At 43.4% G+C, this 17712-nt stretch overlaps 1 protein-coding gene across 1 annotated transcript in view; it reads left to right on the top strand.

Moving 5' to 3' along the window:
- Positions 1-17712, top strand: part of LOC112267067 (solute carrier family 12 member 5a) — a 301110-nt gene that overhangs the window by 228243 nt on the left and 55155 nt on the right. The window contains 7 exon segments of the mRNA XM_024445133.2: positions 10090-10144; positions 10801-10931; positions 15053-15065; positions 15068-15299; positions 16004-16215; positions 16674-16841; positions 17349-17447. Of these exon segments, the coding sequence (XP_024300901.2) occupies positions 10090-10144; positions 10801-10931; positions 15053-15065; positions 15068-15299; positions 16004-16215; positions 16674-16841; positions 17349-17447 (910 nt within the window).

Genomic DNA, 17712 nt, shown 5'->3' with positions numbered 1-17712 from the left:
TCTCTTCTCTCTCTGTTCTTTGTCTCTCTCTCTCTCTCTCTGTTCTTTCTCTCTCTCTCTCTCTCTCTCTCTCTCTCTCTCCTTTTCCAAAGACTGTTTAGGAGTCTGACTGCGTGGCAAGGTGCTTCCCTAACATGTTGAATTCCATGCCAACTGCCAAAATCGAGGCCTTGACAAAATGGCTGAGTCCCCGGGGCGTGTAGCTGTACAGATTGAATAATAAATCCCCTTCTACTTACAGACCTCATTCATGCTATTTTTCTTAATCTCTCTTCAAGGTTAATAAACTATCATACAATGGATACATTGTTTAAATACAGGGGTTGTTATAACTTTTTGTCACGCCTGCTCCCGCTCTTACCCCCTGGCGCTCGAGGGTGGCAGGCTGCCCTGCATTACGCACTCCTGCCACCATCATTTACCCACACTTGCCTTCCCTCATCAAGCGCTTCAGCGATATTGAACTCACCTTGACTCACTTAATCACCTGTTTGTTACCTCCCCTATATGTGTCAGTTCCCCAGCTCTGTTCCCCAGCTCTGTTCCCCTCTGCTGCATTGTTTGTCATATGTCCGTGTTACCTGTGTGCTGACGCTGTTCCTGTCTTGTTCTATGTCTGTTACCATATACATGTCTGACTCCCCGTACCTGCTTCTCCTGTCCGGCGTCAGCCTTTACACATTTGTACACTGTTAAACCATACCAACCATACAGTGTTAGTTGCAGTGGAGGCTGGTGGGAGGAGCTATAGGAGGACGGGCTCATTGTAATGGCTGGAATGGAATAAATGCATTCAGTGTGTGTCCTGCAACTCTGGTTTCCCTGTCTACCGACATGTTTCTTGGGTCCAGGAAGCTGGTGTACCACCTGTCTTCACTCTCCGGGACGCAGGTCCCCAGTGGGTGTGAAGTGGTCAAGAAACATGGGGTAGATGTACCGTGTGCAGCAAGGATCCCAAAGCAGTTATCTGACATTTTTCTGGCTCTTGAATGACGGTAGTTGTAGATTATCTTGGCGTCATCAAGACCAGAAGAACCTTTGAATAGAATAAGCGTTTCCATTAGTATTTAACAGGAACATGAAGGCTATCAAATGTGACCCACCACCTGGATTCAGTCCTATGTAGCAACATTTAAAAATATATATATATTTTTTTACATTGGATAAAAGTAGAGACTCCTAGAAAAGGGTATATCATACACTGCAGTTGAGGAACAATGAGAAAGTAATTCTGCTTTGAAAGTTGATAAACTTGTAACCCCACTTTTGAGAAAATGGCTTTGCGAGAAGATTCCCTCTTCTCCCTCCCTCCATATGTGCCCAAGTAGATCATGGTGAAGCGGTGCTTTACATTGCAGACTGCCATCAGGACCATTGCGAAAAAGCACTAGTTGTTCTAGTACTTGCTTGTATCTGAATACGTTTTCTGTCGACAGCTCCTGCACAAAACTGATAAATCCAACAATCCCAAAACTCTCTAGTGATTTCAGGCCATTTTTTTCCACAGAGGGAGGAGCAACAAAATCCTCCTTCAGGACATGCCAGGTAGCCTGGCACACTTCTTTTACAATTGCAGAAAACTGTTGAGATTCCTAGGTTATGTCTCGCAGTGATACATTGCTGTGTGCTGCCACTCGCCAAAAACCAAATGGTCACAGCCAGTCTTACTGCAACACTAACGGACAAGTTGTGTGTTCTCTTGTGCGAGATGTGGCGGGCGAACCGCTGAAGTAAGTCTTCAAATCTGGCAGCTGACATCCGAAAGTATTGAAAATGCCTTTCCTCATCAATGCTTCACATAGGTTGTAGAAGAGACATGTCATTATTTTGTTAATGAACAATAACAGCTTATGGCCCTTTTTGAATAACATTTATACATTTCAAATCAAATCCAATTTTATTCGTCATATGCACCGAATACAACAGATGTACAGAACTTACAGTGAAATGCTTACTTACAAGCCCTTAACCATCAATGCAGTTTGAAAAAAAGTATTTATGTTAAGAAAGTAGACTGAAGTAAAAAATAAATAAATAAAATAGAAAAATAACAAATAATTAAAGAGCAACAATAAAATAACAGTAAATGAGGCTATATACAGAGCGTACCGGAACGGAGTCAATGTGTGGGAGCACAGGTTAGTTGAGGTAATTAAGGTAATATGTACATGTAGGTAAAGTGACTATGCATAGACAATAAACATAGAGTAGAAGCAGGGTAAAAATGGGGGTGGCGGGGTCAATGCAAATAGTCCGGGTAGCCATTTGATTAGCTGTTCAGGAGTCTTAGAGCTTGGGTGTAGAAGCTGTTAAAAGAAGCCTTTTGTACCTAGACTTGGTTGCTTAGTGGTTAGAGTGTTGGGCCAGTAACTGAAAGGTTGCTGGATTGAATCCCTGAGCTGACAAGTTAAAAATCTGTTGTTGTGTGCTGCTATTCATTGACTACAGCTCAGCGTGCCCCTAAGCAAGGCAGTTAACCCACTGTGCACCGTGGATGTCTATTATGGCAGCCCCCCGCACCTTGACCCATGCCAAATCTTTTCAGTCTCCTGAGGGGGAATAGCCATTGTCATGCCCTCTTCACAACTGTCTTGGTGTGTTTGGACCATGATAGTTCGTTGGTGATGTGGACACCAAGGAACTTGAAGCTCTTAACCTGCTCCACTACAGCCATGTAGTCCATGATCATCATCTTTGTCTTTATCATGTTGAGGTCCTCACAATAGGCTGTCTCATCATTGTCGGTGATCAGGCCTACCACTGTTGTGTCGTCTACAAACTTAATGATGGAGTCGTGCTTGACCAGGCAGTCATGGGTGAACAGTGAGTACAGGAGGGGACTAAGCACGCACCCCTGAGGGGCCCCCATGTTGATGATCAGTGTGGCAAATGTTTTGTTACCTACCCTTACCACCTGGGCTGGCCCGTCAATGAGTCCAGAATCCAGTTGCAGAGGGAGGTGTTTAGTCCCAGGGTCCTTAGCTTAGTGATGAGCTTTGAGGGCACTAATGGTGTTGAACACTGAGCTGTAGTCAATGAATAGCATTCTCACATAGATGTTCCTTTGGTCTTGGTGGGAAAGGGCAGTGTGGAGTGTAATAGAGATTGCGTCATCTGTGGATCTGTTGGGGTGGTGATGGTCTGCTTGAAACATGTTGGTATTACAGACTCGGTCAGGGAGAGGTTGAAAATGTCAGTGAAAACACTTGCCAGTTGTACCTGTACGTACACGTCCTGGTAATCCATCTGGCCCTGCGGCATTGTGAATGTTGACCTGTTTAAAGGTCTTAGTCACATCGGCTACGGAGAGCGTGATCAAACAGTCATCACAGCTGGTACTCAGCTGGTGCTCTCATGCATGCTCGTCTGGTATGCTCGTGTCACTGGGCAGCTCGCGCCTGTGCTTTCTTTTGTAGTCCGTAATAGTTTGCAAGCCCTGCCACATCCGAGCGTCAGAGCCGGTGTAGTAGGATTCAATCTTAGTTCTGTATTGACGCTTTGCCTGTTTGATGGTTTGTTAGAGGGCATAGGGGGATTTCTTATAAGCGTCCGGGTTAGAGTCCCGCTCCTTGAAAGCGGCAAATCTGCTCTATAGCTCAATGCGGATGCTGCCTGTAATCCAATGCTTCTGGTTGGGGTATGTATGTACGATCACTGTGGGGATGACGTCATCGATGCACTTATTGATAAAGTGACTGATGTTGTGTACTCCTCAATGCCATCGGAAGAATCCTGGAACATATTCCAGTCTGTGCCAGCAAAACAGTTCTGTAGCTTAGCGTCTGCGTCATCTGACCACTTCCGTATTGAACGAGTCACTGGTACTTCCTGCTTTAGTTTTTGCTTGTAAGCAGGAATCAGAAGGAATTGTGTCAAACAATTCACATTAAATCTTAAATCTCAAACAGCCAGCACCATATTGTACTTGCTCAATTAATTCAATGGTTGTTGGTTTGTTGGAAGGACACATAATGAAATGTGTTTCAGGGGGTTTAGAATTAGGACTGAAATGGCATACAACGGTAACAAAGCCCTTAAAAGGATTTAATGATATGAGAGCATTACCATTAGCAATATGGCCCCGATCTGGGAAAGCTTGTTAGAGAAAAGTGATGTTGACATGTATCTGTGGAGGCTTATGCGTTTTACATTGACAACAACAAACCTGAGATTAAATGTTGTTGTCTTGAAAAAGATTAGACAGTCTAGTTAGCATTTGGGCTATACAGTAGGTTTGTTCTGTGCTCCTTCTGCGAAATAGATGCAATCTGGGTCAGAAAATAAACATAAAATCAGATTGTTCTTTTAAAATAAGTTTCCCTTCCCATGTTGAAAAGTAAGGATAATAGCTGAAGCAAGTGTTAACTCAATTTCCTCATTTGTCATTTGATTGCATAGTAACTTGGCAGCTCATTGAGGCAAAACTATTTCTGATTTACAAATCGACCCGAAGCCCCTATTCCTTAGCCACTAGATCTTAGAGGATTAGATATGGCGCTATTTCTCACCCAGCCAATTAGAAGAGATCAAATCAAATCAAGCCTTTAATCAAGCCTTTCTTACATCAGCCTATATCGCAAAGTGCTGTACAGAAACCCAGCCTAAAGCCCCAAACTGCAGGCAATGCAGGTGTAGAAGCACGGTGGCTAGGAAAGACTCCCTAGAAAGGCCAGAACCTAGGAAGAAACCTAGAGAGGAACCAGGCTATGAGGGGTGGCCAGTCCTTTTCTGACTGTGCAGGGTGGAGATTATAACAGAACATGGCCAAGATGTTCAAATGTTCATAGATGACCGACCAGCAGGGTCAAATAATAATAATCACGGTGGTTGTCGAGGGTGCAACAGGTCAGCACCTCAGGAGTAAATGTCAGTTGGCTTTTCATAGCCGATCATTCAGAGTATCTCTACAGCTCCTACTGTCTCTAGAAAGTTGAAAACAGCAGGTCTGAGACAGGTAGCAGGTCCGGTGAACAGGTCAGGGTTCCATAGCCGCAGGCAGAACAGTTGAAACTGGAGCAGCAGCTTGGCCAGGTGGACTGGGGACATCAAGGAGTCATCAGGCCAGGCCTGAGGCATGGTCCTAGGGCTTAGTTCCTCTGAAAGAAAGAAAGAAAGAATTAGAGAGTGCATACTTAAATTCACACAGGACACCGGATAAGACAGGAGAAATTCTCCAGATATAACAGACTGACCCTAGCCCCCCGACACATAAACTACTGCAGCATAAATACTGGAGGCTGAGACAGGAGGGGTCGTGGGACACTGTGGCCCCGTCCGACGATACCCCCGGACAGGGACAAACAGGCAGGATATAACCCCACCCACTTTTTCAAAGCACAGCTCCCACACCACTAGAGGAATATCTTCAACCACCAACTAACCATCCTGAGACAAGGCCGAGTAGAGCCTACAAAGATCTCCGCCACGGTACAACCCAAGGGGGGGCGCCAACCCAGACAGGAAGATCTGACAGTAGCTATAAAAAGTGATTGAGTAGGCTGCATAGATTTCATAACTAGAAGCTCAAAAGACGAAAACGTCGGGGGGGGGGGTTTGTAAATTGAAATTTGCTCTCATAAATGTTAGCAACACCTCCACCTCCTGAGGCCTCATTTAACACAGCAAATTCATTTGGCTTAAGCCATGTTTCAGTCAGGCCAATCACATCACAATTATGATCAGTGATTAGTTCATTGACTATAACTGCCTTGGAAGTGAGGGATCTAACATTAAGTAGCCCTATTTTGAGATGTGAGGTATCACAATCTCTTTCAATAATGACAGGAATGGAGGAGGTCTTTATCCTAGTGAGATTGCTAAGGCGAACACCACCATGTTTAGTTTTGCCCAACCCAGGTCGAGGCACAGACAGGGTCTCAATGGGGATAGCTGACTACACTGACTGTGCTATTGGCAGACTCCACTAAGCTGGCAGGCCGGCTAACATGCTGCTGCCTGGCCTGCACCCTATCTCATTGTGGAGCTAGGGGAGTTAGAGCCCTGTCTATGTTCGTAGATAAGATGAGAGCACCCCTCCAGCTAGGATAGAGTCCGTCACTCCTCAACAGGCCAGGCTTGGTCCTGTTTGTGGGTGAGTCCCAGAAAGAGGTCCAATTATGTACAAATTCTGTCTTTTGGGAGGGGCAGAAAACAGTTTTCAACCAGCGATTGAGTTGTGAGAGTCTCAATTACTATAATGCATAGATATCTATCCAACTCTCAGCTCTACGAGGGTGCTTAGGATGTAGGGGTTAGGGGTTGATTTGGAATTCAGCACACATATGTTTGCTAATAAGTCTAAAAACAGAAGACATTCCATTCACCTTTACCTGACAATGCAGTCAGTAGTGAACCTGCTCCAATAGATTGATGTATGGTATACTCTCCAATAGAGACCATGAACTTGCGCTTCTGTGGCATTGAAAAGTCTAGTAAATGTATATAATGATGGCTATAGTTCCCTTTCTCAGGGTAGGTTCAAACCACTTCCTGTCAAAAAACAATTTCAGAACGACTTCAGCAAAGTCATTCAAAGGAGTTGTAGTTTCACTTGGATGATACAATCAATCGGAACTCCACTCTATATGAGTCTGAAGCTAGATCATTTTGACCCTTTTGAGGCTAGTGCTTGTGTTCACAGAGCTTCCGGTTCAGAAGACAGAGGCACAAAGACACAAAAAGGCACTCGGCTCCCAATCCAATGGACTTTTCTTGTCGGCAACGCTATGGAATCGATGGCTTAGCTTGTTAGGGACATGTGGATTTGCAATTATTCCGGACTCTCTGTGTAGCACTTCCCAGCTCGTCCCATGGTTAATCTCCCTGCTGAGCGGTGTTGTGTTGTGTCTCATCCAGAACCGGCAGATTAAACGGCTGTGTAATTGTAATTTTTAGCGGCTTGTTTATTAGCCAGGGGACGTGTTGGTACTGTGGCGTCTCAGGATGCCAGCAAAGTCTGAGAATCACTCAATAGGACAAGCCCTTTGGAAAGGATATTACCTTCATCTCCTAAAACTGGGACTACAAATGAAGGGCAGTGGTTCTGGGTCTGTGGTATTGGAGCTTCATGTCAAATAGTGAAATTACTGTATTCTAAGGCTGCATGATGCAACTCGAATGATAATTTGAAAAAAGTTACATGAAAGGCATTAGCTCTGCTTTGTTTTTTTTCCGTAGGCTGTACACACTTCATCAGTCTCTCATTCACATTTTGACAAGCACTTGATAATGTGTCGAATTTCCCGGCAGCATTCCCTTTGTGTGGCTGTAAAGCAACCTAAACAATTCCATGCCTTTTGTGCCCAGTGACCATTGTGCCCTTGGGTTGAATGTATGGGTTCTTTGCACTCTGAAAAAGGGGACATCATAGAGTTGTCCACCGTGATGGAGAGGTTTGGAGCGGGCAGGCCAAATAGCAGCTCCGTCCTGTCGAGTTTGAGCTTGAGGTGGTGGGCCGACATCCAAGCTGAGAGGTCTGCCAGGCACGCAGAGATGCATGTCGCCACCTGGGTGTCAGAAGGGGGAAAGGAGAAAAGTAGTTGAGTGTCAGCCGCATAGCAGCCGAAGTACAATTTAAATGGGGTGATACAGAAAACTGTCCATACTGTCATCTCTGGCAGCTGATCAAAACAAACAAACAGGATGTAGCGTAGCGTATAGCTACAGTATTACACAAAAAACTAAAGGGAATGTTTTCCTTGAAACCCAAGACGCAACAATTACATAGTGAAAAGGAGCTCAGCTACGAGGCTGCTGCACTTGTCACGTGCTGATCAAAATATGTGTAACGATGTGCGCTGAGAGTCGGGAAGCAAGCTCCGGGAGTGAGTGTTTTAATAAAATAAACGGAACATAATACAAAATAAGAAACACTAACAGCACACGGACATGAAACTGAAACAGAAACAATAACGCCTGGGGAAGGAACCAAAGGGAGTGACATATATAGGGAAGGTAATCAGGGAGGTGATGGAGTCCAGGTGAGTCTGAAGACACGCAGGTGCACGTAACGATGGTGGCATTTCTCGTTTCCATGGCAACTCCACATGGTATCGCCCATCTTTGAAGTTAGTTAATCTAAAATTTAACTAGCAGCCTGGTGACCTAGAGGCCGGAGAGGGAGCACACGTGACAATATGGGATTTGGAATGTGGGCGTCATTGTTGCTGTCACTCTGTTCTTCGTCTCTCAGTAAATAATGTCTTTGTTGACCACAAACTAAATGGAAGCCATTGCAAACCAAAAGAGATTCAACACATACTGAGAGGAAGTTTTATGAACACAATAATTCCTAATCCTGATTTATAGCAGACTCAGAATCAGAGAAGAGATTGGGCAACTTCCGTCACCCAGACATATAGGAATAATGCCTTCATCTCATACTTATGCTGTGTTCATGTTTGTTTTGCGTTAGTAACACTTAATTTAAACCCACCAAGACCCATCTTCTAAATGCAGTCAGAAATATGTAATATGACACCTAAAAAGCCATAGGCACTAATAATTATTCAGTGACAAATCATTAGATCATTGCACTGACACGCATAAGAGCAAATAGTTAGTAGTTGGTTAGTATATGTTGCCATGTTTATACCTCTGCAGACAAAATAATGTTTGTCTGGATGTTATTTGCAATCCCACCTGGCTTGTTATGTCTGCTGATGTGGGGTTTGTTATGTCTGCTTCCGGGAAGCATCCAAGTCTTTTGAAGTTGACGACAAAGAGCTGAAGTAGTGTTATCGCATGTTTCTCCACGTGAGATGGTCTCTTACTAAAAGCTGCATAATGAATTCTGGTGATTCCCTGAACCGCACACTGTCTGGCCCATGCTCCTCCCTAAAAATGAGGCCCACCCATTTCGTAAAATACATTTCTGATGACGTTGGCTCCGCTCATTTATATCATCCTGTCATGCTTATACAGTGCAAAGTGTTCTATAAAAAGTAGAAAGCGTTACAATGAAGGGCTCGAGTATTGAGTCCCTCACAGGTTTCCTCAGGTGACACAGTCAGTAAGTGCTCTATCTCCCTCTCATAACGTTCCCATACAACTGTGTCGAGTGATTCACTCGGCCTCAAACTACCTCTTCCTCGTATTTTCCAGCCTGCCCACATCAGATAAACCACTTAAACAATTAGTCTTATCTGCTCTCCTCAGAGAGAGTGAGCCTTACTTCATTATGACCCGATAAGAGAGTAATATGGCACGGTCGAGCAGACTGTTGTTAACCCAGACAGACAGCTGTGTTCACAAGAAACATTAACAGTCGTCCACCCCCCATCCTCTCACAGGCTAGTTATTACACACACCTCTCTCTCTTTCTGTCCTCTGGGTTATATCTCTTTCTGTCTTTGTCGGTCTGTCTCTGTGTGTGTCTCTCTCTCTCTCTCTCTCTCTGCCTACATAGACATTAAGGAAGTACACCACGGCTAATTAAATATTATTACTGTTAAAGCCATATTTTTTCTCAGACACATATTAATGACTTGATTTATTTTAATCTCATAAATGTCTCTCTAGTTTTCCCTCACTACTCACTCTCTCTTAAACACATGCAAATCACTCACTTTCTCTCTCAGATACACACTCTTCCCCTGTCATATACACAGACACACACACACACACACACACACACACTTCCTTTACCTTGCTGCCATACTCTTGGTTCTTTAGTAAATGTCTGCCTACAGCTGATCTTCAATGTTCCATGTCCTAACGGTGCATCTGGTCACATCTCCACTCAAAGCCAAACAGACAGATTGATGTGCTTGGTGGGAGGATGTGCCTTGTCGATCACTTGTTGACTCTTTTGTTGACAGCCCACTGGGTTGTTATTCTATCAAACTTCCAGTCATGAACATTAGAATATTCAAATCTAAATTCACTGTTGTCCTTATAAACTAACAAGGTTTTCAACTGAAACTGCACAAGCCGGAACATAGTGTTTATTGGTGTCAGTAAGTACAAAGAAGACCACGGTCCTCTATCCTCCCATTTGTGTTTCACCTGAAAAACAGATTGAATGTAACACAATACTAATGTCCCATTTCCCCTCTCTGTTCTTTTCTCTCTACATCTCCCTCTCTTTAGACCATGCTGACTGCAATCTCAATGAGTGCCATTGCTACCAATGGAGTCGTGCCAGGTGGGTGAGCATGCGTTGGCATCCGGGTTCGCTGTCGGGAATAGTACCTCCTCTTCAATTCCCTTTCGGCTCAAAATGCATATTCAGTGCAGTAGCCCTAGCAACGCGATAATATTAGTTACGTCCAGACTCCTGGGTCCCGACATGAACCTTACACAGCTAGGTGAATATGATTAGAGATGGTATCCAATAATCACGTCTCACACTGGCTGACTCGCTACTTGATTGTCAGAGGTGAGAGGAAATTACAGGCTTGAGCTGTTTTATCAGACGGTGCTGCAGCACCCTCAGCACCCGTATTTCTCACGGCTATTATGCCTGGACCTGTGCATTAAAAAAAGCAAATGTTTGTTTGCCGTTGCAAAACATTTTGGGGGTTTTCTTTGGCGTGCCCTAATGAACATGACCCTGCTCTGATTTGGGAATAGCAGGGTTTGGGTCATTTATATTTAAATTCAGGGAAATCACGTATACATATAGTGATGCTTTCAAAGAAGCAATTGTATTTGAAAATTATGGCAATGCTGCAAACTGGCATATATCATTCCAAATCCATATAATTCCAAATCAATTCAGTTGCAGATGCTGTTTGTATACAATATTTCATTAAAAAGTATGTCATTGACAGAATGTTTGTATTTATTTGTTGTCTGTAGCTGGAGGATCCTACTACATGATCTCCCGTTCTCTGGGGCCTGAGTTTGGGGGTGCTGTGGGCATTTGTTTCTACCTCGGGACAACGTTCGCTGGGGCCATGTACATCCTGGGGTCCATCGAACTCTTACTGGTAAGAACCTGGGTGTGAAATACTTATCTTTCTATCCATCTCTGTCTGTGTCGGTCTTTCTCTCACTCTCACTCTCTCTCTCTCTCTCTCTCTCTCTCTCTCTCTCTCTGTCCTCATTCTGCTTTGATGCTATTTCCTTCCTCTCTTCACCACAATGAATTCTAATAAATATAAAGATCTTTCATCTTTGTCTGTCCCCATACTCGCTCCTCACTCTCTTTTTTCATGCTCAATCTTCCTCTCCCTATTCTGCATTAGGGAGAGCTCAAGCATTGGCTAAATAATAAGACCATTCGTTGAAACTGCCGCCACTTCTCAATACGAATTGGAGGAGGTCTGAGGTGTCTCCACTCAGGCCATCTCCTCCCATGCATTTTGACAGAAGTTGCCGGAGAGAGGATGCAATGAATCAAGGAAATACAATTGAGATTCATCCTATATAGGTTTTTCTCCGATGGCTTTGACTGGATCTGTACATTCTGATCTAGCCTAGAGGTTAATTTGGTCTTCTAGGTTAAAGCTGGATTAGTTTCCATTGTGGAATAACAAACCCCTCTGAATTGTGAGGAGAGGATCTGGAGAAGGCTGCTTTGAATTTTCGTTTATCCCTCCATAGAAGCACAAAAAGCAGCTATATTTAGAATGACGAAGGGTTCACATTGAAGCTTGAGTTTTGGCCCAATTGTACGTTGCACCACACAATAATTCAACCTCACTAGAGTAATGAACATCCAAGTTATACTGCTCCACTTATTAGTTTCCTATTGTCTTAAATTGATTGATTGGTATGGAAGAAGAATACTTTATTGGAATGGCATATCTGACAAAATGTACTATATTATGTATCATAATCCAGGTGGTTTGAGCCCTGAATGCTGATTGGCTGACACCCGTGGTATATCAGACCGTATACCACGGGTATGACAAAACATGTATATTTACTGCTCTAATTACGTTGGTAACCAGTTTATAATAGCAATAAGGCACCTCTGGGGTTTGTGGGTTAACCCTAACCCTAACCCTATATGGCCAATATACCACGGGTAAGGGCTGTATCCATGCACTCCTTGTTGCATTGTGCCTAAGAACAGCCCTTAGCCATGGTGTATTTCCCATTTATAGAACGGATGAGTCTAATCATGAATGCTGATTGGTTAAAACCCCATTCCAGCCAGTGTCTATTCCACAAGTTACCACCACTAAATCTATGATGTTAAAATGCCTATTTACTCTGTTCCATCTGACTATGCATTACACTGTCTCATCAGCCCAGCCAAGCAATTTATAAACTTGATCTCCACTATAAAAAGCATCTAGACATTATCTCACATTTATTTTAGACAAACATTTAGTTTTCAACAGCGGAGATTTGTATAAACCGTGTTGTCTGTCTCTCCGACATTTGCAACATTGTTTCAGTATTCAAATTCGATCTCCAGCTGTCCCATAGTAATGAACGTGTCGGGACTTGGTACGAGATTGACTGACAGACAGTGTTTCTCAGCCAGTCGAAATCATGAATCAGCTGGCATCATTTTTATGGCTATTTACAAAGAAATGTAATTTCAAAATGGTCAAATGAAATGAGTCTTTGTGTCAGCTGTGTTGTTGGCTAGCTCTTCTGAACAACAGTGTCCTGACGAGTGAGCAGAAGTTCTATGCCAGGCGAAATCGCGTCTCATTAGCTCATTGTTATAGACGTATCCAAATAAATGTCACTATAAAACAGCTTAAACAAATGCAGCTACTTTGCTGTTATTCTGGCTGCACTTTTTGACACCACTGTAAGTTAACCAAAGTTGGCTAGCTTGTAAGCAAGGGATAAGAACGTTGCTTGCCAGTATGGCCATGGAACATTTAGAACGAACATCTGAACAACTGGGTCACGTCTCTGGCAACTGAACCGATAGAATGAACGACCATCCCCACACAAACCTAGATTTGTGTGGGGACTATGTCTTGGGGAAGGATGAAATAGTATGAATAAATTCATCAAAATGAAGTTTTTAATGAAAATATTTATCTTTATTTAACTAGGCAAGTCAGTTAAGAAAAAATTCTTATTTTCAATGATGTCCTAGGAACAGTGGGTTAACTGCCTGTTCAGAAGCAGAATGACAGATTTGTACCTTGTCAGCTCGGGGATATGAACTTGCAACCTTTCGGTTACTAGTCCAACGCTCTAACCATAATGAAAATATGTCAATCATTATTTGAATATGTTGGTAACCCGTTGTATGAAAGTGATAATACCCTCGAATCCGGTGTTTGGAGGATATATCCTCCAAACACGGGCCTTATTGCTTCATTATAAAATGGGTTGTTTGGATCCTGGATGCTGATGGTTGATATGCAGGAGTTGTGGGACAACAACTGTCCTGCAGCCCAGGCAGGACCCTCCCTCTGGAAAAAAGCATCTACACATTATTTTTCCATGCTACTAAACAGCAAAAAAATAAACGTCCTCTCACTGTCAACTGCGTTTATTTTCAGCAAACTTAACGTGTGTAAATATTTGTATGAACATAACAAGATTCAATAACTGAGACATAAACTGAACAAGTTCCACAGACATGTGACTAACATAAATTGAATAATGTGTCCCTGAGCAAAGGGGGGTCAAAACCAAAAGTAGCAGTCAGTATCTGGTGTGGCCACCAGCTGCATTAAGTACTGCAGTGCATCTCCTCCTCATGGACTGCACCAGATTTGCCCGTTCTTGCTATGAGATGTTACCCCACTCTTCCACCAATGCACCTGCAAGTTCCCGGATATTTCTGGGGGGGAATGGCCCTAGCCCTCACCCTCCGATCCAACAGGTCCCAGATGTGCTAAATGGGATTGAGATCCGGGCTCTATGTTTAAACCCTTTACAATGAAGATCTGTGAAGTTATTTGGATTTTTACTAATTATCTTTGAAAGACAGGGTCCTGAAAAAGGGACGTTTCTTTTTTTGCTGAGTTTATTTGGTTTGCAACAGTTGAGGGTTGCATAAGCCTATCTTTCTGCCTCTACAAACTGTACAATAATGTTACATTTTACAAATGTGACCTCTCCCGTGCCAGTAGGCTAGCTAGCCCAATAAATAACGAATGCCATTCGTTCATTAACCAGTGCAGTGTGGGCTATGCAAGCCCATTGGATATTTATACAATTATTATTTATTGAAGTTCTTGTCTCTCATCATCATTGAATCTCTGCTAGCTAGGAACACGCCAATGATTTGTTTAGCATAGCAACGTCGAATGAATCGAATTAACGACTGGATCAAAACATGACAAAATAACTAACGACAAGTCCGCTTGGGTAGCAACTTCAGAATACAAATAACAAGTATGTTTGTTTGGTTACCACAGCAACTACTGTAGCCACTTTAGTGGATGTTGATAACATTTCTATCAGCAAATGTGTTAAATTATAAACTGTGTGGTTCGAGCCCTGAATGCTGATTGGCTGACACCCGTGGTATATCAGACTGTATACCACGGGTATGACAATACATGTATTTTTTCTGCTCTAATTACGTTGGTAACCAGTTTATAACAGCAATAAGTCACCTCTGGGGTTTGTGGTATATCGCCAATATACCACAGCTAATGGCTGTATCCAGAATAGCCCTTAACTATGGTATATTGTCCATATACCACACCCCCTCGTGCCTTATTGCTTAATTATAGCCTTGGTATAAAAGGGATAATCAACCCGGGGCTCTATGCGTTCTCTGGAAACCTCTGACCGTCTCTTCTGCAGAGTGATCTTGACAGTCCTGTTTGTCACTGTTGGGTCTCTCTTTCTTGCTCATAGGCTTTGTCCTTCAACGCTGTTTCATCCTTAAAATTCCTCAGTCAATAGGGAAAGGACACTATGTTATGAACATAGCCATATACAGACAAGGTTGGCAAACTTGGTTTAAGAGAGAAGAACAGTAGAATTTCAAAAATGTACACCATGTTGGCACAAAGAGCTTCAAGTCAATAATTTCATACAATTGTTAGGACACATTAAGTACATGTCCTATATAACTGTCATCTCTCTCTCTCTCTCTCTCTCTCTCTCTCTCTCTCTCTCTCTCTCTCTCTCTCTCTCTCTCTCCTCTCTCCCCCTTTCCCCTCCCTTACAGATCTACATCCTCCCCAGGCGGCCATTTTTAAGATGGAGGGTCTGGAGGGGGCCGAGGCGGAGGCGGCGATGCTGAACAACATGCGTGTGTATGGCACTATTGTGCTCAGTTTCATGGCCACGGTGGTGTTCGTGGGGGTCAAGTACGTCAACAAGCTGGCCCTGCTTTTTCTAGCCTGCGTCATACTCTCCATCCTGGCCGTGTATGCCGGAGTCATCAAGACAGCCATCGAACCGCCTGACTTCCCGTAAGGGCCCCTACTGTTCAATTAGCCTGCTCCCAGATCTGTTTGTGTCGTCTTGTCAAGTCCTATGGCCATTGTCACATGAGAATGACCATAGGAGTTGGAAAGACAGAACAAACAGATGTGGGACCAAGCTACTCTTCAATATTGGGGCTGAGCCGAACTTGAGCAATGTGGGTGTGATGTGAATCATATTTGATGTCATTTATTTATTTATATAATTGTGGCCCATATGGGGGATTTGGGTTTTGAGACTTTTGTTGCAATATAATTTGACCACATGTTCACCCATTTTAAGACGATTTGAAGTATATTGAAAATATATAGAAATGATGTTCAATGCACCAAAGCAGATGGGTTAAATACAAATGGAACATATTGAGTAGGGAGGACTCTTCTGTTCAATATGGGGACTGATACCCACAGACTTATGCTAGCTCTCAAAGCCAATGCCTAGTCTTTGACTCTAGCCTAGTCTTTCGAGTCTAAAGTTGTCTGCATGGGCAGTTGGGGTTTGATTCCCGGTCGTCACACTAACACAAGTAATGTGTAGCTTATGTTGTTCTTGTCGATAACTGTTCTGTACTTTGTTGTGTATTTGTACATTTTATGTGGACCCCAGGAAGAGTAGCTGCTGAATGTGCAGTGGCTAATGGGGATCCTAATAAACTAAACTAATACACTAACACATCTCCCCTGCTGCGCAGAGTCTGTATGCTTGGGAATCGCCCGCTGATCTCCAAAGGGTTCGATGTGTGCGCCAAAACACTGGAGAGTGGCAACGGCACAGTCACCACCAAGCTGTGGAAGATCTTCTGCGATACTCCCTTCCTCAACGCCACCTGTGACGAGTACTTTGCCAACAACAACGTGTCCTTCATCCAGGGCATCCCTGGGGTCATGAGCGGCATCCTCAAAGGTGACCAAACACAGTTGACTATTAGTCTTCTTCTGGCTCAGTTGGTAGAGCATGCCACTTGCAATGCCAGGATTGTGGGCTCTATTGCTGCCAGAGTCACCAATACGTAAAATACGTAAAAGTGTTTGCTAAAAGGTTAACATAATATTATATTATTATAACTACTATCATTCTACAGCACAAATAACATGCACTGTTCTGGTCCACCCACACTCAGGTCACTGTACCTACAGTACAGTACACATGCTTGCACACACACATGCAGGAAACATATCCGCGTGCTCTTGCAGGAAGCATACTGCACTTTGTTTATTTGCCACCCCATTGTATGTACTGTACGATGGAACTAAAGGTCAAGCGATTATAAATAATATTCTCCCTCCTCCCTCCCTTTCTCGCTCTCTCTCTCCAAACCCCCTCACTCTCTTTCCCTTTATCCCCCCCCCACACACACACAGAGAACCTATTTGGGAATTACCTGGAGAAGGGCAATCTGGTGGCCAAGATCGGGATTGCGACCGTGGAGGGCCCCGATGATACTCTGACCAACTCCAACCGCTATGTCCTGGCTGACATCACCAGCTTCTTCACCCTTCTGGTCGGCATCTACTTTCCCTCCGTCACAGGTCAGCTGACAGGAAAGGATAATGCAAAGAGGAAGAGACACAGAGCTGAAACTCATTCCTCTCATCCTCAAAGGGTGAATTCACCAAGGGTGGATCTCAAGGAAAAGAGAGGACGCAAGGGATCGAGGGAAAATAATCACCCTTTTTTGTTGTTTTTAAAAAATATTTTTTATCTAGATAGGGGAGATGTGTGTCAATTTATTGAAACATTTTACGATACTGTCAAAGATTCATCTGAAGTCCTGATTTTTTTTTTTACACAAAAACCAGTTGTTTGTCATTAGAAGGATCAATTTGCTGTATTTTTCAGTTGTGGTAATTTGACAAAGGAAAGTAGGTTTCAAATCGACATACACACGCTATTGTGTGAGTTTCTAAGCCCACCAGTTTTCTTATAGACCTCTGCCTGTGTTTTGAAAACAATTCTCGGACTGAAACGCAAATGTGCAGAGGTTATTGTGTGAGCAGGAGTTTTTCTAAAGTGACCTCTCTTCTTGTGTTTCACAGGGATCATGGCCGGATCCAACCGGTCTGGAGACCTGCGTGACGCGCAGAAGTCCATCCCCATCGGCACTATCATGGCCATCACCACTACCTCACTCGTGTGTATCCTTTTACTGCTCCCGTTTCTGGACTCAATGGGCTTTTAGCTGTCGCTCACATGCCATCTACCAACAGTAAACGAGCTCTATTTTATACAAAACATTTTTATTTGACTTTTCAACATAAAATATATATTAGGTTTGTTTGAATTGGGCCTTTAGCCTCAAGCTTGTTATGTCGAAACGATAACTCCATGAAAGCAATTTCAAATAAACCGTGTTGTTCTTTATCTCAAAGTAACCATTACAGAACAAAAGCAATTCATCAT

Source organism: Oncorhynchus tshawytscha, linkage group LG02 (genome assembly GCF_018296145.1).
Source record: "Oncorhynchus tshawytscha isolate Ot180627B linkage group LG02, Otsh_v2.0, whole genome shotgun sequence".
NCBI lineage: Eukaryota > Metazoa > Chordata > Actinopteri > Salmoniformes > Salmonidae > Oncorhynchus > Oncorhynchus tshawytscha.
The sequence above is the reverse complement of the archived record's forward strand: the minus strand, read 5'-3'. Positions and strand labels throughout refer to the sequence as shown.